This window comes from Berghia stephanieae, chromosome 4 (assembly GCF_034508935.2).
Source record: "Berghia stephanieae isolate SIO BIC M18660-M18661 chromosome 4, UCSD_Bste_1.3, whole genome shotgun sequence".
Lineage (NCBI taxonomy): Eukaryota > Metazoa > Mollusca > Gastropoda > Nudibranchia > Aeolidiidae > Berghia > Berghia stephanieae.
In genome coordinates, this window is record NC_088363.1 from 71,352,824 (window position 1) to 71,377,823 (window position 25,000).

Here is a 25,000-nt window from a genome sequence, read left to right on the forward strand (position 1 = left end):
ACGGATTATCATTTCGGAGATAACCATATGTTTTTTTTTGTTTTTTTATTCCTCATATTTTCATCATGTAATTGTTGAACACCTGTTCATACTAAATGCAAGTTTGTAAAGGAGGAGGGAGGAAAATAATAAATGTAAATGGCATGCTAGTTATAGATATTATTATACAAGTTCACAGGTGAAATGAGTTGAAACTGAATTATAAAGAGTAAGAACAAGAATAGTGTCGGGAAGCTGTCACTGGTGTCACACCCCCTGGCGGAAACGGAACAAGAAACATGTAAATAGAGGCAAAAGGTCAGCTGTAGAGTTGAGGTTAGATTTTTGCGAGTCACCATCGGCAGTTGACATTAGATGTAACTAAATGATGGGAGAGAAAGAGAAAAAGAGATAGAAACAAAAAAATGGGGTAGGTGGAAAGGGGAGGGGAGGGGGGTAGAGAAAGGTCTGTGAGTGACAAAAATTGATGTTGTCTCACCTTGGGAGACATGGATTGAAGCAATCCCTCGAGGCAATAGGCTTTTAACGAAATCGGGTCGAACGCCGAACCCGAACGCCGAACCCGAACGGATATAGCCTTCTCACGTGACCATGAACGAGATCTGGATAGTGAAGACTCTCAAGCGGTATGCAGCATCGGATCTAAGGTCACGTGATAGAGGATAGCTTGGGTTGCTGTTGGCTTGTGTTAGGGGAGGGGCAAGGTCAGTGTCATTCAATAGTATATAATTGTGCATGTGGCGCTCTATACAGAGAGAAAATTATAAATTGATTACGGGGGAAGGTGGGGGGAGGGGGGGGGGGGTGGGTTGACCCACAAACGATCGAGGTGTTGGGCTTCGGGTAGACCATGATACGAAATCAAAGAGAAAAGGCCGCTGGTACTTGGATGGTGGAAATGGTTGGGGGGGGGGGGGGGTAGTGACAATCAGCATGGGATGTATATATTAACATTAATAATATAGGCAATAGATGACCAGGGATGTGTATTGTTTGTGTATTGTTTGTATATGTTTGTGTGTGTGTGTGTGTGTGTGTGTGTGTGCGAAAGGGATTACACAAAAACACCTTTCTCTGTAGCTTCCAAATGATTACGTATACGATAAATTTGAAACCCACATTGTTTGAATCAGCTCACTAATTAATTCCTGAGCCTTGAGATGGTGACGCAACTATTACATACAAGACCTTGCAGTCGAGACGGCAGGGCTTTTGGGTTACACAACCACTATTTACCCATCGGTCAGCGGTACTCTTTGATGTATACAACACTCACCGCCTTTACGCAAAGCCGCATGCCCATAAATCAAGAGATGGTCTCCTAACTGTTCACAAGCGAACTGTCAAACGAGCAATCGATGATTGGATAAGAATCTCAAGATCTCATATAATAAGGTAAGTTTTGGAGAGGTGATATCCCCCCACCCGTCATCGGACAGAACTTTCATTGCGTTATATCATATGAGCTCCGCCTCCTCTTTCTATTCGGGAGTGACGAGATTAGACGAGAGGACGCGAGAAAAAAAATGGTCACGTGTTGGGCAAGTCGTTCGTTAGGCGAGCTTCGGTGTCTAACTATAAGTGAGTAAATTACTGAATGGGAGAATCATGAGGTGTGAGAGACTGAGGAGGGAATGAGAGAAATAAATAGATATAATCATAGATGGAGAGGGAAAGAGGGAGAGGTAGGGTGAGAGGGGGGGGGGGGGTTAACGGCAAATAAATAAATAAAAATTGACACAAGGGGAAGTCGACGGGTGGCTATATCGAAAATCTTTAAAATTCTCGTCATACATTCAGTTGTCTTTATTGGACATTTTGCGGCAACTGTATAATGATATTATCATAATATTTCTTTTGTCTAAAGGCCATCTATGTTGGTTCAGCTGAATTAAAAGAACTAACGCCCGTGGTTGGGGGTGACATTTACATAGGGGCTTGGTCTTATATAACGTTGTAATGATAAAAACAAGAACGCATGGCTTTATAAGAGAAAACGAATTAAGAACAAACCGAGTGTTATATTTTCTTTGTTCTAAAACTTTCCTTGGTGTGACAACCCGTGTCATCTGTCCAAACAAAAGCCATTAAGAAGGTGGCTGGACAAATATGATGTCAGAACTCGACTAAGTCCTAATTATCAAAGGTGAATAACAGCGGCAAAACTCGATTTCAGTTCACCCGCTCTGACTGTCGCTGTGTTATGGTCTGGGAGACTGACCGTCAGCAGGAAAATACATGATTATCCCCCTTTGTTAGTATCTCGGATTACGGCCCATTAGTGGCCATGTAAGGTTTCTAATGAGATTAAATAGGCGAGCTGGTAGTTGACTATTTTAACAAGGGATTAATGACTTACTACCCCTGGCCTTTAACCTTTCTTGAAGGGACATTTCTGTCTGAACACATCAATGAACAATACTTCATTCCGTTTCTAAACGGTCACTACTAGAACTGTTACTTCATTGTTTTGTGTCTGATATTACCAAATTCACGAAGATTGCAGTGTTTGATTCATGAAACCCACTTGATATGCTGACAGCTCGTAAGAGACACCAATGAATATTTATATTCTGCTACCGCTGTTTCATTCTCTTATTATAAACCAACTTCCACTCTTAAATCTGTCAGATCTAACAGATCCAGCTACCCAATCACTGCTGGCTGGGCAGGGGGCTCAGAAAAAAAAATATTCGACTTCACCCGAGATCGATCTCAAAGCGAGTGCTCTACCTATTAAACCACCGGGACCCCCGATTTGAAGAAGTCAGAATAAATTAATTTATACACATTTCGTAATCTAAAAAGTTTTTGTTTGGGTTCAGGTCACATGCTCTACCAACTGAGTCGCAAGCTTATAATTTACAAATGGGAGTTCTCAAAACAACATAATTCATTAAATCATTATGTTATGTTATAATGGATGTCATAACGAGATCATTAACATCATCACGCAGCATTCCAAACCATGACAATATTCGTCACATTATGCAGCAACAATGTGCTAAACTAATTAATTAGAATTAATGGGTAAATTAGACAAATCAAATAGACGGCTGACATTTGCCTTCTCATCTAATTGAAACAAATTTACGCTGTGTTTTCTTTTCTCCTTTTTCTTTTATTGTGCACTGGTGTATACCTCAATACTATTTTATCCGGTATCGTGTTAAAATATAATTTAAGATTAAATTTTCCTCTGCAGATTTTAAGTATTTTTAACCAGTTAACTGTGTCCCTTGCGCTTTCATGTAACCGCACGGTCGTAGAATAGAAAAACAATAATAATATTTATCTGTAATATTTGGACCGCGGGTTTACGCCAGCGACCTTCAACACTTCAATCGTATCCCCTTGGGGAAGACATTGTCCACAGGAAAACACAAATACAAAACAGGATTGAATCTCAGACTTTTCTCAATTCAAAGGCAAGTGGCTGACTTAAATTCCATGTTCACATAGAGTACGAAAAACAGTATAAGTTGGAGATACGAGAGAATACAAAGTTCACTTATACTAGATAGCCAGGCATAATATATCCCAAACTATGTATTACAATTGAAAAAAAAATCATTTTTGTATAATACAACCCCTCGGTCACTCCCCTCAAGTGCCCCCCCCCCCTCCCTTCCCAACCATCACTTTCGCCCTCAAAATCTCATACCAACCAAGTATGTACATATTTCATTGAGTTGCATTTGGCAACAGTTCGAGACGAGTACACATTACCCACTCATCCATAACTCTCAAATAATCAACGAAGCACTCACATTCTTCCAATCCCCTCTCCCTCTCCCATTCCATCTCTCTATATATTAATGAATCCGTTCAAGTGACAAATTGCCTAGGATTTTCTAACTCTATGATGTTTAATTATTTCCCTGTTGCTGCAGATGTGGCAAAATATTTCAGACAACAACCTCACTTCTGAAAACCATCTCCACCTTTTTTCTACTTTTCTAAATATAAATAATATGTTGAACACACATCATCATCTCTGTCATGCCAAAAACCCCAGGAGAAATGAATTAAGCCACTAATGTACGCGTGCGAACTCCCCGGTTTCCTCTAAGTAACCTTTACCTTCCACCCCGGTACTTTTATAATCTCTAATAAATATACATTGATCTCCGTTTATAAGCACGGCCCTTGGTAATCAGCACAGCGTGCTTGTAGCCGGAGAGTGCTTAAAACTGGAGAGCTTATAAACGAAGAATTTTATAATTTTATTACAAACTGTTATACAGATTGATGATAGAGAATGGAATTCTATATATAAAAATGAAACTCTGTAAATCAAAGAGCTGGTTTTATATGAATTTTGTTTAAAATGACCATAATAAGGAATTTAAAGTTGTTTCTGTTTTTAAAGTTCAAGAAAAAAAACTCCGCCATGAAGTCGTTTATTTTAACTCAAATTTTATTTATCATGCTTTAAATCTATGTCAATGCATCCATTAGATACATTCCGACATCATTCCATTTATAGAAGATAAGTCACAATTAAGGAGTCAATTCACAGGAACAATGAAGAAAGCAGATTGGAAATATAAGATAGAGTTCATCTTTCTTCTGAAATATACTACTAATTATTAATATTATTATTATTTTTAAAATATTTTTTTGGATAAATTAAAACTAATAATACAGATCATAACTAAAAGAAGGGAAGTAGTGAAAGTAACGCAGTAATCAGTTAGGCGATAAGATAGGAAGATGGAGATAGAGAAGGAGAGAGAGAAAGAGAAAGAAAGACAGAAATACAGAGAGAGAAGGAGAGAAAAGAGAGAGAGAGAGAGAGAGAGAGAGAGAGAGAGAGAGAGAGAGAGAGAGAGAGAGAGAGAGAGAGAGAGAGGACATTACGAAACTTTGATCCGAAAAAATAAATATTTAAAACGCGCTGATGGAATGTTGAATAGGGAAGAGGAGAAATCCTAGCTTTTAAACCGTTTTAAAAGTTTTGAAATCCGCTTTGAGCTCGGCATCCTGTCACTGACAGCAGACGTCACTTCCAAAGAAGAGGGACGAATTATGGGTAATTAGTGTACCCTCAAATCCATCAGACCGACTCACTGCTCTCTGTTCTTCTACTCTGCCGTAATCTGGAAAGACAGATTTAAAAATTTGGCCAGAAAACTCGTCCTTCAAATATCGATCGATTTAAATGACCGTCATCTTGGCAAAAAACTCTTATACCTGAGACTGAAGGAAGACTTCTCGAAGTCCCAGGTTTGAGAGTTTTTGCCAAGACAAGGGTCATTGAAATCGATCGATATTTGCAGGAAGAGTTTTCTGGCAAAATTCTTAAATACGAGTTTTTCCAAAGTACTGCAGTTAAACTAAAGTAACCCCATTTAAAAATAAAAAAATCAAGCCCGAGATTTCAGCAGGTTTTTAACTATTTGACAAGTTGGTAATCATTTTATTCAGTCGATATAATTTTAAGAAATAGTTTTCTGGACACGTTGAAAGAAAAACGCATTTTGTCAAAGTAAAGAATCTGCACTATTGGGTGTTTTGGTGCAAGACAGGAACTTATTTTAGCCCTCTTCAACCCATCTTGACAGTTGATGAATCCCTGCTAATTTGCACATGAAGTCATTTTTGGAGGTTTTAATTAGTTGTATGAATGTCCTTTTTTTCCTAATTTACTTTAACTTCAGAATCTTCAAGATCTTTCCTGGCTTCATGGTCTAGTACTAGTAGTACGTTTCAAGACAGTTACGGTTAAATAATAACGGCAACAATGTTGAGATCACGATATTGGGTGAGGAGGTAAAATGTTAAGGCTTAGAATTTTTTATGCGACTGCTATGAAACTGGGTATAAATAGAAAACGATACTTAAACTCATGAGTATTTACAATTTCATTGGGCCACTTATAGAATTAAGTAAAATTCCTGTCCGGTTTCATGGGACATTTTAAAAAAAATATAAAAATTCTGAAATTAAATAGACGCAGAATTAAATATGATTCTCTTTTGCGTCTTTTTGTCAACATTCTACCGGATTATCGACTCATTTACCAATTTTTCTGAATTGATAAACCATGAATAGATCACAAGGATAAATAAACCCAAAAATAAAAACGAAAACAAATAATAAACACACAAAAAAAAAAAACAACAAAAAAAAACCCAACAAATATACGAGTACTTTCAAAACAAAACGAAACAGAAACAAACAAAAAAAAAAAAACAAAACAAAAAAAAAATGAAACAAAACAAACAAAAAAGACAAAAACAAACAACTAATAATTTAAAAAAGAGAGCTTTTATATAGCGCAATATTCACTAAACGTGCTAAAAGAGCTTTACAAATGGTCCCTCACCAACAGCAACACGTACCATGTATAACGAGATATGACGCATGTTAGGCGATATTATAATTTTTTCCGACAGAGACAACGCTTTTAATGGCCATGTACTCATTTTACACCTGAATACAGTGAGAGAATGTGAGTAAAGAGACTATTTCAATGACTCAATTATGCGCCGAGCGAGGCTCGAATCTAGGACCTTCCGACTCCAAAGTGAGCGTCATACCACAAGACCACATAGCAGCAACAACAACATATATCTGACTGTTTTCCTTCAGGCGATTGATCCCAGTCAGTGATAGGGTTAAAAAAAAACTAAGCATTACAAGAAAATGACATAAAGTACCAAGAGCAAGGCAACGCATAGTGTGAACTAAGAAACAAATCCTCTCCGGATTCAAGGCAAGATTAAGCACCCCTCAACCCCCCACATCTGACCACCACCTAAGAATCAGGCTAGGTACAGAACAGCTAGACAAGACCTATATCTATGTAATAATCATAATTATAATATTGATATTTATCGTGATAAACAACATTAACGAGGGCAGGTTACTGCGACCAAGTTTTAGTGGTATTAATACAATTATCGTCCAATACCAAGTAAGAACTTGTCCTGTAGAAAACAAGCCATTATTAGCATTAACTCTGACACGGGTATTATGCGCTTAACTTCCTGTCCGCCCCTCAAAATCTTAAGCTGGGGATTAAACCCGTGTCTATTTAATTCTCTTTTGACTCAAATAGATAACCCAAAATCTGACCGATCTAGTTAGTAATGGTGATTGTGAGGGTGATGCTACATTGCAGCAAGTTAACGACAACGTTACTCGAAGCTAAACGATCGACCAACGACGAGGACGAAAACCAGGATCCGTCTTCAGACGCGTAGTCACGTCTTCAGACGATCATGGGTTTTCTTCCTGGTGGTTGGTCGATCATTTAGGTTCGGAGAACGTAATCGTTAACTTTGTAGTCGTAGTAGGCGCCTCACGCTAACCGGGTGGATTTTGTAGAAAGTAGTCTCAAATCCTTCTATTTATACAACTTTCGTGTCGAAGAGTGTACGAGATGCTAACACGAAAAGACACAAGTTTACGCTAACAATATCACATATAACATAAGTATGTTAAGATTCTCATTATAATCCTCATCCTCCCCCACGTAGGATTATTTAACGAGGAAGCTGTGAACTACTCTCTGGTCCGATCTCTTTTTCGGAGGAGTCCTTTCGAACCAACTGAAGTTAAATGGAAATACTTCCTTTAGTAAGAGAACGGTAGTGATTATTGTAGTTGTCTAAATCGGAAGAAACAGAGAGCCTTTACTGAAGATTTAGTGGTATACAAGTATGAAACAATCATAAACCTTCCAAAAGAGCTAAGAAAAAAACAAAACAAAAAAAAAAAAAACAAAACATATGCACACTCACAAAACGAGTTTGAAGGCATTTTAAACCAAAACAAAACAAGTCCAAAAATAAAAGAAAAGAAAATATACCTTAAAAAAAAAGAAACCCAAAAAACCCACAAAAAACACACACACACACACAAAAAAACAACAAAACAAAACAACAAAAACCAAAAAAAAAAAACAACTAAAAAAAAAAACAACCGGTTATTGCATTGGATCTAAACATTACGTCAGCCATAAAGGTAAAAAAAAAATACCACCTAAATTTCAACCAAACCTATTTTAATGAAAGTGCTCAAAGGTTAAAAGGAGAGAATTGCTGTGAGAAGGTTTGGGGAGAAAATACACTTCTTAACTTCTGTCTTTCCAAATCCAGGCGACAGAGGAATGAGAAGACCAGTCAAGACAAAATCCACAGAAGTGCCATGTTTGCAGATGCTGATAGGAACTAGGGGGCTGCAAGATAGACAAGGCCAGGTACAGATAGGCGACAGAAGCGTCATCGGGTGAGGATAACCCAAGCGGGCACCAGGGGGGCCAACTTAGAAAATAATGAGCGAAGGGAGATAAGTATGATATTAATTTAAACAAAAGGTGAAGACGTAACCTGTACGACTTGAACGTGGATTCTTTTACACAGATAACAAAGACTGCTTTTACTGATAAGAATGGCTAGGTATAATTGGTGTTGTCATATCAATGTATTGGAATGCTGGGTGGTTAACGAGTTGCAACTGTTGACATCTTGTGGTGGCTTTGTTATTGTTGTTATAAAACATAAGGCATGTTGTGGCATTCGATAATTTGAAAATAGATACGGACATGGAGAATGACGGGGATACTGATAGCCAGGATGAAAGGGAGTTACGAGACAGAATGGGAATCGGAAATATGTAATTCGTATCTGTGGGAAGCAGGAACATGTCGGGGGAACAAAAACAAACACAACAGAATTGATTCCCTACCGACCGATTACCAGGGATAGAAATGATATTCTTACAAACGACAAAACCGAAACCTTGAATACGTGCCACACACACTCACGAAAAGTAAATATCATTGTGATATTCTCGAAGCAAATCAACAATTAAAAAAATAAAGTTAAAACAAAAGAAATAAAAAGAAAGAAAAAAATAAAAGCACCGGCCACATTCTTTTAAACAATGAAAAATGTATTCTGAGCTCATCTTTTGACAACTAAAAAAAATACACTTACTCGTGATGGTTCAGATTTACATTATACAAATGAATAGGCTCTCGTTTTTTGGGTGTATAAATTCAGTCTATCACTTATTTAATTGTTGGACATAGAACAAAGCGGTAACACAATTACAGGACAAATAGAGAAGATAGTCCCTATCAGATCAGTAGATTCCTCCAAATAAGAGAAAAGGACTATTTACATAAAAGTGCCAACATATTTCCTTGATGTATAATGGCTCGTTCTAGAATTACAAAAGGCGGTCTGTTTATCTTTTCTTTACTTTTGTTCTCTGCTTCCCCTTCTTCTTTCTCCTCCTCCTCTTTTTTTTTTCTTACTTCGGAAACTACTTACATACAGTATAATATGCAACTTTCTCCGCGGTTCTTTAAACATGTCAGCATTTGTAACTCCCTCACTTTTCTCTTTCTCCTATTATTATCAGCTACCTCATTACTACATTCTTAGGACAATGCCATATCGCCCCTTGATATAATCAACGAAAGCGGGTGTCACCGTATCCCTACCATACCCCTCAAACCAAACAACCAATTATCGTAGGCCTTATTGTGATCTCGTTATGGGAGAGTTAACTCGCTCTCGTTTATATTATTACACACTCTATCTATCATCCAAGGATAACAATATTTTAATAGCATATAAAACCATGATGTGTGGAACTGGAGCGTAAAGGGGCTGTGTAGTGCTTTTTTTTGTTGTCTATACATTGAAACCGTATAAGGGGATAAAAGAATACGTCATTAATTATTATATTATTTTCACATAAAGAAGCATAGCTTCTATTGTAAACAATCCAAGTAACGTAACAATAGCCTGGTGAAAGATTGAATTTATTTGAAGTGTCAATAAAAAAAAGGTTTACTGTCTATTTATCCATACTAGTTACTTAAATAGTTTTACCAAATTATGTAGGTCTTACTAAACTTCAGTGTGCTTGTGTTTAGCTTGTTTCGTGTTATACACAATCTAGATAATTTGGTTTTGCTAGTACTAGTATCCAAACATCCATTTCCTCTTTATTTTATTTTAACTATCATCTTTTTGTTCTCTCTCTCTCTCTCTCTCTCTCTCTCTCTCTCTCTCTCCCTCGATCTCTCTATCTCTTTTCTTCTTATCCTCAATTTCTCAATGGTATTCCCTCATAGCTATCTTTGTGATAATGTGATACAATTTTTTTTCCCAATCGCTCCTTTTAGTTTTTTCTCTCAAGCCCTCCCCCCTCTCTCTCTCTCTCTCTCTCTCTCTCTCTCTCTCTCTCTCTCTCTCTCTCTCTCTCTCTCTTTTATTCTTTCTATCTCTCGACCCCTTCTCTCCTCCTTCCCTCCCTCTTTCTCCTTCTAGTCAAGCCTAGTCAAGTCCGTATTGGTTCCAGACAGGACCACAACAGTGACAGTCAGCTACTACTAATGCTTTGCTTATCTTACAAGAGGTCGTGATTGGATAGATAAAATCGCCCTGGAAGATCTACATGATCTCGGGATCTCATCGGTATGTGCGGGAGATCTAACACCCTAATCCCTAATTTTAATTTTAGGATTTGACCAGCGAGTGAAACCAACGCGGTTCTAGTTAGTAGAACGAACTTGCGAGGAAGCTGTAGCCATAGAAAATTGGTACCTTGTGAAGTATGAATTAAATTTGTAGGGATTGGTAGCACCAAATTTGTTTGCATTGATAAGAAAATTGAGTCAGATAGGCTTACTCTGTGTCAGATATTGAAATAATAATGGGCGAAAATGAACCATCATCATCCGTTCGTCAATAATTGTGGGGTCTAGTGTTTACAACCCAAATACGTTTATATTATTAACTGTTTTCGTGTCGCATAAAATTAGATTTCTCTTTGTCATGCTTCAGAAGTTTAAGAGACACGGCTGAACATTTACATTTGATGCAGTTGTTAATCATTAACATTTTTCGATTAAACTATTAGGTGTTCAAACCCCACTGGTTTTACAATACGATATTAAATGTGATCCACCGCGGCAACCTGGTGTTATGTCGAAATAAACCAAAGGAAGGAAATTGAGTTTTATTGTCAAAATGAATAGATTAGGGAAATTTAAGTTACTTTGAGGTTTGAGTAACAATCCAAGTTTCTGCATGAAAACATTTATTTCAACTCAAAATTTATATTAAACTTAAATTCAAAATTTAATTTTTAAGCATATTGACAAAATAGCTTTTATAAACAACCAGTCCCATATTAAGTGATAAGCAAAGTGATTTGCCAGTTAAGTTTATGGTTCGTCTCTTCTCAATCAAACAACATTTGTGTTTAATTTGTAACCTCTGAGTGAAAAAAGCTTTTAGTTTTGTTTGTATTGGGATTACTTTTTTCATTATGTGTCCTTCATAAATCAATAGGAATGATGATCATAGCATTAGGATGACGTTAAATCGACGTTTTTCTTAATTTCCAATCGATTCTCCGATATCAGTTTGAAAAAACAATAATGCGTGAATTGGGTTCAATTCTTGAAGTCTGTTGGTTTTACCATCTTATTTCCAATATAATACCATTGTATTCAATGAGTGAAAATAAATAACACCAAAGGCTGAGTGAGACGGAAATAAATTAGATAATATTTAAACAAATTCTAATCTTTCCCTCACCAAACTACATCGCCTTAACATCTTTCCGAAGATATGAACATTACATATCTAACATCTTGAGTCTTTGTTGATGTATTTTTTTCTCCCGATTCTTTTTTCCTCTTTATTATCATTTTTTTGTACTTTTTATTCCAGATATATTCATTTGTTGGGTTGTTTTTATATGTAAAATATAATTTATTTTGATAAAGGAGTAACTTGAAACTTCAACAACCATTTTTCTTGTAATATTGATTGAACCTCAATATATCTTCATATTCGTTCATCTTTAAATTTATATCTGAAGCAAACTCTTCCATTGGTTTTAAATTGATTGGGAACATCTTCAACTAATAGATGAGTTGATTTCTCTGGATCATAACGACAAGCGGTTAAAAAAAAACAAAAATAAAAAACAAAAGAAAAAAAAACAAACAAAAACAAAACAAGCAAAAAACTCCGGGGGAAATTGGGTGTTCTAGCTATTCTTTTGGCCTCAATTATCTTCACTATTCTTTTCAGGAATATAGATTTTAAAAAACCCCAAACAATTCCAGTTTGTTTTTTCAAAATAATTTAATATTGATATTTGTATAGTTTGTTCATTTACTTGTTCGATCGTCTTGTTTTGTTTCTGTCGAAACATTACGAAAAATAACCTTAGCCACAGTCTATTACTACCTAGCTACCTACAACCTGTTACAGCCGAGCACGCCTTTGTCCACGCGATCTGATATAATTATTATTTATTATACGATTCTATAGTGACGTGAGTACAGAATAAATGACCCATAAAACTGAGATTAGTATTATTACAACCAGTGTTATCTCGCTAATGACTATGCATTATAGTTATATGTAGAATATTAATGATGTCATCAATTTCCTCTTCGCTCCTTTCAAAAGCCAGAACCATTTCAACGACCAGCCCTTAATGGGGAATGAATTTTTCAATCTTCGACTCAGCACTTATTAATTGAGAGTTAAGGTTAATTAAGGGGACCCCGAACATCTAAGTGGTGTGGTAGAGTGCTGGCTTCACAAGCAAAGGGAATGGTATCCTTCACCTGTCTTTGTTTGTTTTTCTTTTTTCTTTTATTGTTTTTGTTGTTTTTTTTCTTCTTGTTATCATTTTTGTTTCTCCTTTCGCCACCATCCTCCCTGCGGTGGTTTTGCAGCTGGGTCTATTTTATTGATCTGTCAAAAAGTACTTTGCTTCACACTAGCCTCTTGACCACAGGGTGGCAAGCAATTGTCTGTTTATCACTAAATAAACTGGGATTGAACTCACGCTCTATGGGTTTTGAAGGACAACTATCTTTAGAAGGTGGACATTTTTATCAAACACATTCAATAAAGAGACTGTTCACTTTGAGCCACTCTGCCTTCGGGGTCAAGTCCATACAAATTTCATTCCAGGACAAATCACATAGCTTTGAAAATACTGCAGTGAAAATAATCTAACGCAGGCGTACTAAGTTGAGAAAATTGCTTGGCCTAATAGTGGAACCATTATAATGTATACATATGGAAAACATCTTAATGTCTTCTTCGTTAACTAGAGTAAGTGGCGGAGCATTAATTGTGGTGCTATATTGATGACGGTAATATCGATAATGATGATGCTAATGACAAGGCAACCACAACAACAACAACGACGATGACGACGACGACGACAATTATGATGATGATGATGATGATGATGATGATGATGATGATGATGATGATGATGATGATGATGATGATGATGTTAACAATACTAATCATGGGTATAACTATAACCCTAATAACATACGGCCATTACACAGCTTGTGATCATAGATGACCAACCGGATGGGATGGAGGCAAACACCGGCCATTTCCCCATTTAGCCTTTATGAGTCGGGTCATGAACCTATATCGATCTTTACATACTCACCCCTTTATGCACCTATTCACCTTTCACAAACTTAAACATGCTTCATGTCGAATTTACGCAGATTTTCTATAAGTTTGCATGACATCTCAGATTTATATAATATTTATTATAGTAAAGTAGATAATTGAATAGCTGGGATTTTTAAAAATTAAATCAATAACAACAAAAAAAAAAAAAAAGAAAAAAAAGGGATGAATAGATAATAAAATTTTGGAGCATACAAAAAGAGCAATATTCAAACATGTGTCCCTAACAATAGTGGTTATCTATTAACTTTTTCAATGGAAATTTCGTTGTATCAAAAGACCTTTCAAGTGCATAATATAATGTTAAATAGGTCATCTATTAACATCACAAAAATAAGAACCCCTATATTCTGACTATCACCCCCCCCCCCCCCTCTTTCACTCCCACAACACACTCATACTTATCATACAAAAGAACCATTTGATTGAATAAAAGAGGGAGAGAACGAGAGAGTACCCGGGAGGGGGGGGGGGGGCAGCTCTGATGAAGGAAATAAACCAAACACAATGTACGATGAACATTGGCCAGGGATTAATTTCACATCAATTTTCTATTCTTGTAAGGTTACAGGAAGTTTCTAAACACCGTATTCTTATCTGAGATAGACTCTTTTTCAAAATGGCTTAATACATTTTGATTATGTTATGGGCTGTATATTAATAACTAAATGCGCGGTAAATATCGCGTCATAATCATCATCATCATCATCATCATCATCATCATCATCATCATCATCATCATCATGTTATTTCTTTCCCTCTTCTTTTTATAACATTTCTAAAATGGGTCATCTAATACAAACAGAAGATAAAGGGCTTTTCCCTAAATCCATTTATATTAAATCCAACTATTCCTGTGAGAATTAACAGATAAAAAGATTTGACACCTCTGTGCAGGAGATATCGCATCTCTCTTTTTGAAAAGTGAGAGGAGATAGTGTCCAAAAATGGACAAAAGATGGGGCAACATATGGGGAGAGAGAAGCCAGGGGACCGCGGTTGCTCAGATACTCTCTCTACCATAATGGCTTTTCAATAATGTCAACGATCTCCAAAAAAAAGTCAATGTTTACAATCATTTCAAGGGGTTTGATATGGTGTAGATAACACTGTGGGAATAGACACGGATCGACTTCTTGTTTATTTTGCAGTAGTTTTTCAGTTTAATCTCATTCCTTTCGACGAATCTTCGGCCTTATAATCCACATAATAGGAAATGACTGTACAAAGAAATGATGCTTTTTTTTCGCATTTTTATCTTTTAAAAAAAACACCATCTTTTTAATTATCATTTTGTTTTGGTTTTGATCGAAAGATTTGGCGAGTTAAATAAGTATGGAAAATAATAAAGAAGGGTGCAGAAGGATGATAAATATGGAAAAAAAGACGTTGATAGAGATTCAAACGTGATAATCTGAATCTACAGAATGTTAATAAAACAAACACTACACCGTTAGACCTAAACTCGTCTAATTCAAGGAATCATAACTCTCACAAAGACAACTGACTTCGAGATGATGTGAGCAATACCTCCATATGCAGAGAGTCAAAAAAGGCTATTGGTGCTATGCTTTTAGTAAAATACCCATAGCATCCATCAGCTTATCATAACGTACGAACGTACAAAACAATGTGTAACAGTAACATTGAACGTTTATAGACTGATTGATAGAATTTAATTAGAACTTTAAATGGCTTTCTAAAAACAAAAAAAAAAAACAATAACAAAGAGCTGAGTGACGTCCAGGTCGTTCTCTCTGTGGGTTCGACTCTGTGATACCTCGGAGCTTTTCTTTACCCTCTCCCACCAGACTTTCTATAGACACATGAGCACTCTATCCAGATGGTAGCAAGCAGTCGTTACCATCTGCAATTTGTTACAGACAACAAAACAGTAAGCATTCCGAGAGCCTAATTGATTCAAAAATTTGTCTCAATTTTAAAATGTTCCTCGTATTTGTTTGTTTGTTTGTTTGTATTATGTTTCTTAATTAGTATTTTGTTTATATATAAAAAGTTTACAGAGCTTGTGACAGTATTCAAACATATTAGCACCAATTAGAAAGAAGATAAGGATAGTTAAAAGACAAGAGGACAGGGACTAGTCTAAGCCTACGATCGTCTCGGGACTTGTTCAAACAGGGTACAGAAGAGAATTCAAGAGCACCTCTATGCGCGTGTCTTGTCTAGTCTTAGACTACTTTAAAAAGTCCCATCGAGACACAAGCATCGGATCTCAGGCGAAAAGAATAAACTCGAATGGTGGGTGGTAAAAGACGAATAATACATTTTGTTATAGTGTTAAAAGCATTTTGATATAATATGAATTGGGAAGGGGGTCTTTTTTAGTGGCTGGAAGAAGGGAAATAGGCTGGAATGGAGGGAGAGTTGGGGGGGGGGGGGGGGGGGGGGGGGGGGGGGACATGTGGCTATCGAGTGAAAAGAATGGGAATATGAAATGTACTATTTCAATTTAGATAACAATGTGGTTAGTAATCTAATTTGCTAATTTTCTGTCTGTCTATCATTTTTTATAGAGACTAATTTGTTGTCTGTCACCGACAAAAAAAAATGCTTTGATGGATTTACTTATCTATAATTATCGTCATCATTATCATCATCATCATCATCATCATCATCATCATCATCATCATCATCATCATCACCATCATCATCATTAATATTATAACTCTCCTCCTCCTCCTCCTCCTTCTTCTTCTTCTTCTTCTTCTTCTTCTTCTTCTTCTTCTTCTTCTTCTTCTTCTTCTTCTTCTTCTTCTTCTTCTTCTTCTTCTTCTTCTTCTTCTTCTTCTTCTTCTTCTTCTTCTTCTTATCATTATTATTACTATTATTATTATTATTATTATTATTATTATTATTATTATTATTATTATTATTATTATTATTATTATTATTATTATTATTATTATTATTATTATTATTATTGTTATTACCATTATTATTATTGTTATAATAATAATAATAATAATAATAATAATAATAATAATAAATAATAATAATAATAATAATAATAATAATAATTTATTATTATTATTATTATTATTATTATTATTATTATTATTATTATTATTATTATTATTATTATTATTATTATTATTATTACTATCATCATTGTTATCATCATCATCATCATCATCATCTAAATTAGTATTTATCCTTATGATCGTTATCATTTCCCATAATATAGATTAATTTTTCCAAATGCAAAAAAAAAAAAGTAATATTAACCAACATAATTATACAGATAAGGCGAAAATTCCAAGAAACGACAAGACAAACCATAGATTTATGCATGGATAGAGGGGCGAGTTGTGGATAATTACATGGAATCATTACCAATGTGAAGAGTGATAATCTGACCCAGGATGATGATTACTGATGTGGCAGGTAAGAAAACAGACAGGTAGTATGATGGGAGACACAAGGCATCGGATGGAAGAAGGCTGGTGCCACTCTACTCTACAATCTTCTTCTTCTTCTTCTAGGTTCCATGCCTGGTCCAGGCTTCGGATACTGCATGAATTATCTCTCTCTATTCCTCCCTGTCTCTTGCCTTTTCAAACAGCTCTTGGATTGTTACAATCTCTACAATATGTACAGTCAAATACCGTTAACTGATTTTTTGTTTGTATTTTCACCCTGGAATAGCAGTATGAGCATAATTTGATGGAAGCAGGCTGGTGCCAGTCACGTTACCCTACAATATGTACAGTCAAAAATCGTTAACTAATTTATATTTAAATTTGCATTCTGACATGAAAAGTTGTTTTTTCTTCTGTGTTATGATCACACAATAGCTCAGTGTGCAAAATAGTCGCCAGAGCCAAGGAACTCGCAGGGTTGTAAGGTCTGTTTTCAGTGAAAAGTTAGACATTGTATTTATCCATACTTGATGTTTTGAAATTTTCATGGCTCGGAATCGCAAGTAGAATTTTTAACTTAAATTTTTAATTTTATCATTGTCTTTTAATCTCAATAAAAATCAAAGGGCAACTTCATTTTTATTCTATAGAATCTTTACTAGTGCTCTTAAAATTGATTACAATCTCGACATTTGAAGAGTTAAATGGACGTTCTATTTCTTGCTATCCGCATTACTATCATTTGCCCGTCTGTTCAGGAATGCTTTTAATTGACTCTTAAAACTGAAGTACATTCGTCTATTCGATTGTCATATCATCTCGATTATTACTGAAATACTTGCCTGTTCTAATGATTAAAGGAAAAGAAAGAGGAAATTGTATCTTATGGTCGCTATGTAAGGCCATTGTGAAGAGAGAGAGAGGGAGAGAGAGAGAGAGAGAGAGAGAGAGAGAGAGAGAAAGAGAGAGAGAGAGAAAGAGAGAGAGAGAGAGAGAAGAAAGAGAGAGAGAGAGAGAGAAGAAAGAAAGAAAGAGAGAGAGAGAGAAAGAGAGAGAGAAGAGAGAGAGAAAGAAAGAAAGAAAGAGAGAGAGAGAGAGAGAGAGAGAGAGAGAGAGAGAGAGAGAGAGAGAGAGAGGTCGATGAAATGGCCAATGGGTAGGAAATTGCACTATCGTTCAGATGACTCGAGTTAATGTTTTAGGCACCTCGGTTATTTTCCCCTTTGCAATAAACTTTCAAAGCATATGTTTTAGACATAATTGTGTACCAGATAAAAGATTAAACAATTCTTAAACCAACGTTAATAAAACGTGAAATATATTATTACATGTTTTGGCTCTTTCTCTACATTATAAACATGATTAATTAAGCTTGGTCCGAGCACCGGGGGTTTAACGGGAGTTCATTGTATAAAGAGCAGATAGAGAATAGATCTAATAAGCATAGCATGACGCGATGGATAAAAGGCGTGACTTGATTGGAAAACTGAGAACGAACAGGAGTCCAGTGAGAATCGAGGGAGAAGAAGGTAGAGGTAGTGACCTTATCAAAACAAAACACAGATCAAAGAGAATCCTTAGATCATGCACCATCATCATTATTCTTACACATAGTGCCGACCACACGCCAAAGAGCAAAACTGATCGTAAATTAATGGTTTGATACATAAAACAACAAAAATGCTTTCTCCATCAGGATAGCCATATGCTTCCTCGCATAAAAATGTAACTTTTCTTTTTATTCAAGCAAGTAATCCGTGATATTGATCCTGCAACTGCTCTACTACTTTCTTTTTTCTTGTTTAAAATCTGAAAACAAGTAACAGCGAGAAATGTATCCTATGTAGACATATTTTCTACATAGATCGAAGCCAATATCTTTTCGTTTGGCAACTCGACTGCCAAATTTATATAATCCCAAACTTAACTTGACTTACAAATCTAATTCTCTCTCTCTCTCTCTCCCTCTCTCTCTCTCTCTCTCTCTCTCTCTCTCTCTCTCTCACACACACACACAGTCTCTCTCCATCTCTATCTATCTATCCATCTATCTATCTATCTATCTATCTATCTATCTATCTATCTATCTATCTATCTATCTATCTATCTATCTATCCATATATCTAATTATCTCTCTCTCATGTATACATGACATAAATTGAACACCATAAAAAGATAAGGGGAAGTCAGAGAGAGAGAGAGAGAGAGAGAGAGAGAGAGAGAGAGAGAGAGAGAGAGAGAGAGAGAGAGAGAGAGAGAGAGAGACAGAGAAACAGTAAGAAAGGGAGAGACAGAAGAATATAATACACTTACCGATAATGCCTTTTGATCTATGTGCGAAGTGGATGTATTTTTGAAAGTAGAAAACGTGGACGACTTGTTGCTGTTATCCGTAGCATCCAATGGGCTGGAGTCATCCTCTATCACAAAACTCATGTCATTTTTTATCTTTCTCTTCAATTTATCTATCTCGTTATCGTAATCTTTCATATCTCCTCTTTTCGGAGTGCCAGTGACAACTTGTTGTTTGTAGATATTTTCTTCTTCAACTTTTGCGTGGTGATGGTGCTTTCTCTCTCGATCAATTCGACGTATGATGCATATGGTGATGAGGACTGCGATCGCTAAGACAGTTGTAACACAGACTAGAGCAATAACTATGGCGATGTTGGTGTTATCATCATCGTCACTGAAAGCACCAATTGTACCATTTGCTACTGTGACTTTTAGATTTATATCACGAGTTGTCTCCAAGAAACTGGAACCGCCATCCCTTGCTTTGACGACTAGTTTGTAAGTGCCTGAATCGTAAATGTTCATGCGTTTGGCAACGAGGAGATCTCCTGTAAGAGAATTTATGAAGAATAAACCCTGATCGTTGCCTCTTGCGATGGAATATGAGATAGAGCCGTTTTCTCCAGCATCTTTGTCTTCGGCTTCAACGGTAATGATGACGCTGCCTACGGTTCTGGTATAAAGGATGTCAAATGTGTTGTTATATTCATTAGGATATGTGATGTTGGGACGCATGTCATTGTCATCTTTCACTAGAATTGTAACTCTGGTGGTGTCAGAGAATTTGGAATTGGTGTCGTCGTAGACTTTAACGTTGAATGAAAATGAGTCATTTTCTTCACGGTCTAACGTTTCCAGTGTAAAAATTGAGCCGGACATCCTGTCGATTGCGAACAAGTTCCCGTAAGGAAAGTCGTCGGTGAAGGCGTATCGGAGATGGTTGTCTGAATCGGTGTCGATGTCTTCGGCTACAACGTGATTGACAATCGTGTGTTTTGGACGGTTTTCTTGGACTCTGAAATCGAAATGGGGTTTGTCAAAATGTGGCGGGTTGTCATTAACGTCCTTCACCACGACCGTCACAACTGCTGATGATTCGATTGAAGGAGTTCCGTGATCTCTGGCTCGGACTATGAGCTCGTAACTCGATCTAGATTCTCTATCAAGTTCGGCTAAAGCTTTGATAACGCCGGATACTCCGTTGATTTGAAATTTATTTTCTGGATTTTTTATGAGGCTGTAGGTAACTTTTCCATTATCACCTTCGTCTGGGTCTACAGCTTTAATCTGAGCAACAAATTGGCCCACATAGTTATTCTCATCAATTTCGTATTTATATGTGCTTCGCGTAAATATGGGCGAGTTATCATTTACATCTATAACGTTGATGGTAAAAGAGGATGAGTTTGTGCGCGGAGGATTACCGCCATCACTACAAGAAACATTGACAATTTCTGTGTGTGCCTTTTCGTAGTCTAGATGAGATTTAAGAAGAACAGTGAAGATCGATTCCGAATCTGGGAACTTCTGTAAAACGAAATGGGGATTTGCAATGCTGCAAGAAATTCCAGAATTGCTATCTAAATCGGAGAGGGAGATGTGGGCAATATAGTTTCCAACCTCTGTAGATTCCTTGATTTTTGATGACGGAATCGTGATATCAAGCTGTGGTGCGTTATCGTTAACATCCTCAACCATGATTAAAACAGGAGTCATTGATGACATGGGAGGAGAACCGTGATCAGAAACTACAGCGGTAAATCGGAAAGATTGATCTTTTTCAAAGTCCAAAGACTTCTTTATCATAATCGCGCCAGATGTTTTGTTAATAAAGAAATGATCCCTCACTTTACCGGACGTCAACGAACTGAAGCTGAAGGAGAGCTTTCCATTCTCTTGTTCGTCGATATCACTTGCCAAAAGGGTTAGGACTGTGGAGGCAACAGGGGCGTTTTCTGGCACTGCTTTCTCAAATCCGTTTTTAGTAAAGGAAGGCGCGTTGTCGTTGACATCCACCACGTTAATTACAATATCCACAGATCCAGTAAGTTTCGGATAGCCTCCGTCTTTAGCAATGACTTTCAGCTCGTAAGACGACTTTTTCTCTCTGTCTAACACACTCTTCAAGACGATACCTAAATCGGCACTTGGTGCGTTTGGATTTGGGATAACTTCCAGCTGAAATACGCCATCGCCGCCAATAAGATCATATTCCTGGACGGTATTATTGACACCTGAATCAATGTCAATAGCACCACTTGTTCGCAAAGTCTCCCCTACCCTGAGAGATTCTGGAACATCCAATGTGGTTTTGTTCGAGGGGAACTTTGGTGCATTATCGTTAACGTCAGATATAATAATTCCAACATTAATTACTTTCAAGAGCCTGAAAGTCTCGCCGGAGACGCGTATGATGCTAACAGCGAGATTGAGCACGCATGATTCTGTGGGAAGTAATCCCTCACATTCTTGTTCTCGATCCAATTTCTTGGCAGTTCGAATAGTGGATGTTTTGGGGTCAATGCTGAATAATTTGGAGTTCTTTGGTGGAATACTGTATTGTAAATTTGCCAAGTCACTTTGGTTAAATTGAGCGTGGACTAGAGAATTCCTGGCAACAGTTCCAACATATGTTCCTTTTTCCTGCTCTTCCCTGACCATAAACGTGATATCAGGCTGCTTCTGGCATGATGACGTAATAAACAATAATGAGATCACAATGATGAAGATGACCATTAACTGTGTAAATCCACGGGATATTGATTTCGGTCGAAGATCCATTTTCAGTGTTTGGTAATTTCGGGAGTTTTAGATTTTGAAATTACCGTGAAAAAAAATGTGACTAGATGTCATGTAGGTTCGTCATGAGAAACGAATGCAGTAGGCATGGGGGGTGATGCCACTGCAAAAGGGAAAAAGGGTCGATAGGTTTGTGGTGTGATAAGCTTTGAGGTAGTCGGTGTTATCGATGGAGTCCTCTTTGATATCTGTAATAGAAAAAAGATAAATTACAATAATATTATTCAGCGAATCGTGAAGAAAAAATGAGCTACTGGAATTGGCGTAAATAAGCTGAATGAAAGAAAATTGAGCTTTTTAAATAGAGCAATTAACACTACACTTGAAATACAAGAGGTCCCGACAGCAACACAACATGCATGAGAGACATGACACCCGGTAGGCGCCATTACATCTTTTTTTAAAAAACATTTTAGACAAGACACATTATTTACATGCCAGATACTGATTTTTCGATTACGCATAGTGAGAAATCATTAATAAAAGGCCTTTTCCAAGGACTTAAATTTGCGCTTCCGGAAACAACGGGACTCGAACCCGGAACCTACAAGCCCCAAACCGAGTGTCATACCACTAGACCATAAAATCGTTTGAGTCCAGTTTGTGTAGATGGATATTGTTATTCGGATCTGTCTACACTTGAATGGTGACATTATAGGTATCCCTTTGATCAAATCGGGGGTTGTCGATATTGTCATGTCATTTGTTACCCATCGTGTGAGTTTGGTATTATGTCGGTTTGAACTCGATGGACTAAATTAACTTTATTTGTCAAAATAATAAGAATTAGGAAATTAAAGATATTTGATGTAAAATAAACAAAATCCATTCTCTTAATGAAGGCAACAATTTCAACTCGTCGTGTATCAAGTTAATCTTAAGAGTTAGCACCGAGTTAATCCTGACATGATACTGGATTGATACAATTGATCACATTTATTTTTTTTCCTTGGATTTTTTTGCCTCTAAATTTTACGTAATCGTATTATATACATTTTTATAAAGGGGTAAAAATTCCGCTGCGTTATTAGAAAGAAAACAACATCCAACAACAATAACAATACGTGCAATTATTTTCTTGAATAAAATCAAAAATATTAATTATAGATTTAAAAAGCAAACACAAGCAATAGTAACTGTAAAAATAGGAGAAGAGAGACCAACACAAAATGAACCAATATCATCGAGTCGAAATTGTTGGAAACTCGAAATGAGAAAGGTGTACACGCACTCATTGGGTAATTTCTGTAATGCAAGTCAAAGAGAATTCCATCCCTGGGAAATTATAGATTAAATGAGTAAATGAGTTAGTCAGGGAATGATTGAATGAATGAATGAATGAATGAATGAATGAATGAATGAATGAATGTCGGCGATTGAAGCGACACATTTAAGTCCGTCTTACACAACAAATGAACATTTTGAAATTCATTGGATGACAATAGTTTCCTTTTACTTCCCAGACATTCTGCCTGGTGAGATTTTCTTTTTCATTTCAATTCAAGACGGTGAGCGGATGCAGCTGCCTTTAGGTAAATAATAAATAATAATCATATTTAAAACATAATCGTCATAGAAACAAACAGGCAAAAATGGTTGTCGCGTTGCCCGTCAAGCTCCGGTGATCTTGGTTAGGCTAGGTTTGTATGGGGAAAAAGAGAGAGGGGGGGGGATGAGGGGTGAGTTTGAATATTTAATATTCTTTTGATAATGTAACGCGACCAGGAGCTTCATGAGACTAGAGAGATGAAAGGGTTCCCATACATTCGTATTGAAAGAAAAAAAAAAAAGAAAAAAAAAAAAGAAGAAGAATGCTGTTCTTTCCAATTGTGTCATTTAAATGTTGCCGACATTGTGATTTGTGGGTAAAACCTAGGGCACGCGTCCGGTGTAGTTTGATTTGTTGTGCAGTTTTTATTGTTATGTAAATTTAATGGGGATTCCGATTTGTAGTGCGTGTGCCACGGTATGAGCAGTTTGTAGTCGAAGCGTTTTGGGAGTTGACGGACACCATGCGATAATCGGCAGGATTATCTGCTGAAGATGTATAGTAATTCTTACATTTAGTGGTTTTAGTAAGCTTTCATATTGGCATCGCATAAAACCGCTCACTATATATTATGAAATAAATCTTTAAAAACGTAATGTATTTCTTTCTAATACGTAGTATCCTTATCTTTTGGATTAGTATTAATCGTTGATACTGACTGGATGGAATGATTATAATGATGATAACTAATCTCACCTCCCCCCCCCCCCCCCAACCCCTCGAACGTTCTGTGTATATCCATGGAGATATAGATAGTATGCAGATGACGTCACTCAGGCCTTTGTTATTGTTTTTGCCATCCGCGTTTGTGAGTTGTTGTCACTAAACTGTATTAACCAGACTATAAAAGTTCATGGTTACACAGAGTTTGTGTGTTGGTCCGTTATACTTCCGGATGGCAATGTTGTGAACTCCTTGGCCAAGCGCATTCTATCTATACTACATTTGTGTTGATATTTATATGTCTATTTTTGTTTGTTTGTTTCATTTCTTTACCGTTCCTACCACTCTCCACATAGGAAGAGAAGAAACAAATAATATAATTAGGATGGTGGTGGGGGAGGCTGAAGTTGGGGAGAAGGGATTGCATTTGAAGGAGATGGTGAAGAGGAATGAAAGGAAGAATTATAAAAGAGAGAAAGAGAGAATTGAATGGTGAAGAAATTGTAATGTTAAGCTGCAGACAATGACGAACTAGTGGTGGTAGTGGTGGTGGTGGGGGGGGGGGGGGGGGGGGGGGGGGGGAGGGGAGGGGTAGGGAAAGCAATAAAATCATTATTTTGATAGCGTATACAATGATATCAAAGAGAAAGCCACCAGCTAAAACTCCATCAAAAGAGAAATAATGTTTAAATGATATTTTGATTACGCGCTTACTCCGTTAACTTAACAACTTAAAATACTGATCATCATTAAGAATCCATTAAACATGACATTATAACTTCCAAATAATAATATTTTTTTGGGGGAAAAGTGTTAAC

At 36.6% G+C, this 25,000-nt stretch overlaps 1 protein-coding gene across 2 annotated transcripts in view; it reads right to left on the reverse strand.

The window, feature by feature from the left end:
- Positions 1 to 25,000, reverse strand: part of LOC144971153 (protocadherin-11 X-linked-like) — a 66,281-nt gene that overhangs the window by 33,509 nt on the left and 7,772 nt on the right. For both annotated transcript variants that reach the window (XM_078911629.1, XM_078911630.1), the window contains exon 2: positions 19,190 to 22,158. In XM_078911629.1, coding sequence (XP_078767755.1) covers positions 19,190 to 21,952 — 2,763 coding nt within the window. In that variant the 5' untranslated portion in view covers positions 21,953 to 22,158. The remainder of the gene's footprint in view (positions 1 to 19,189; positions 22,159 to 25,000) is intronic.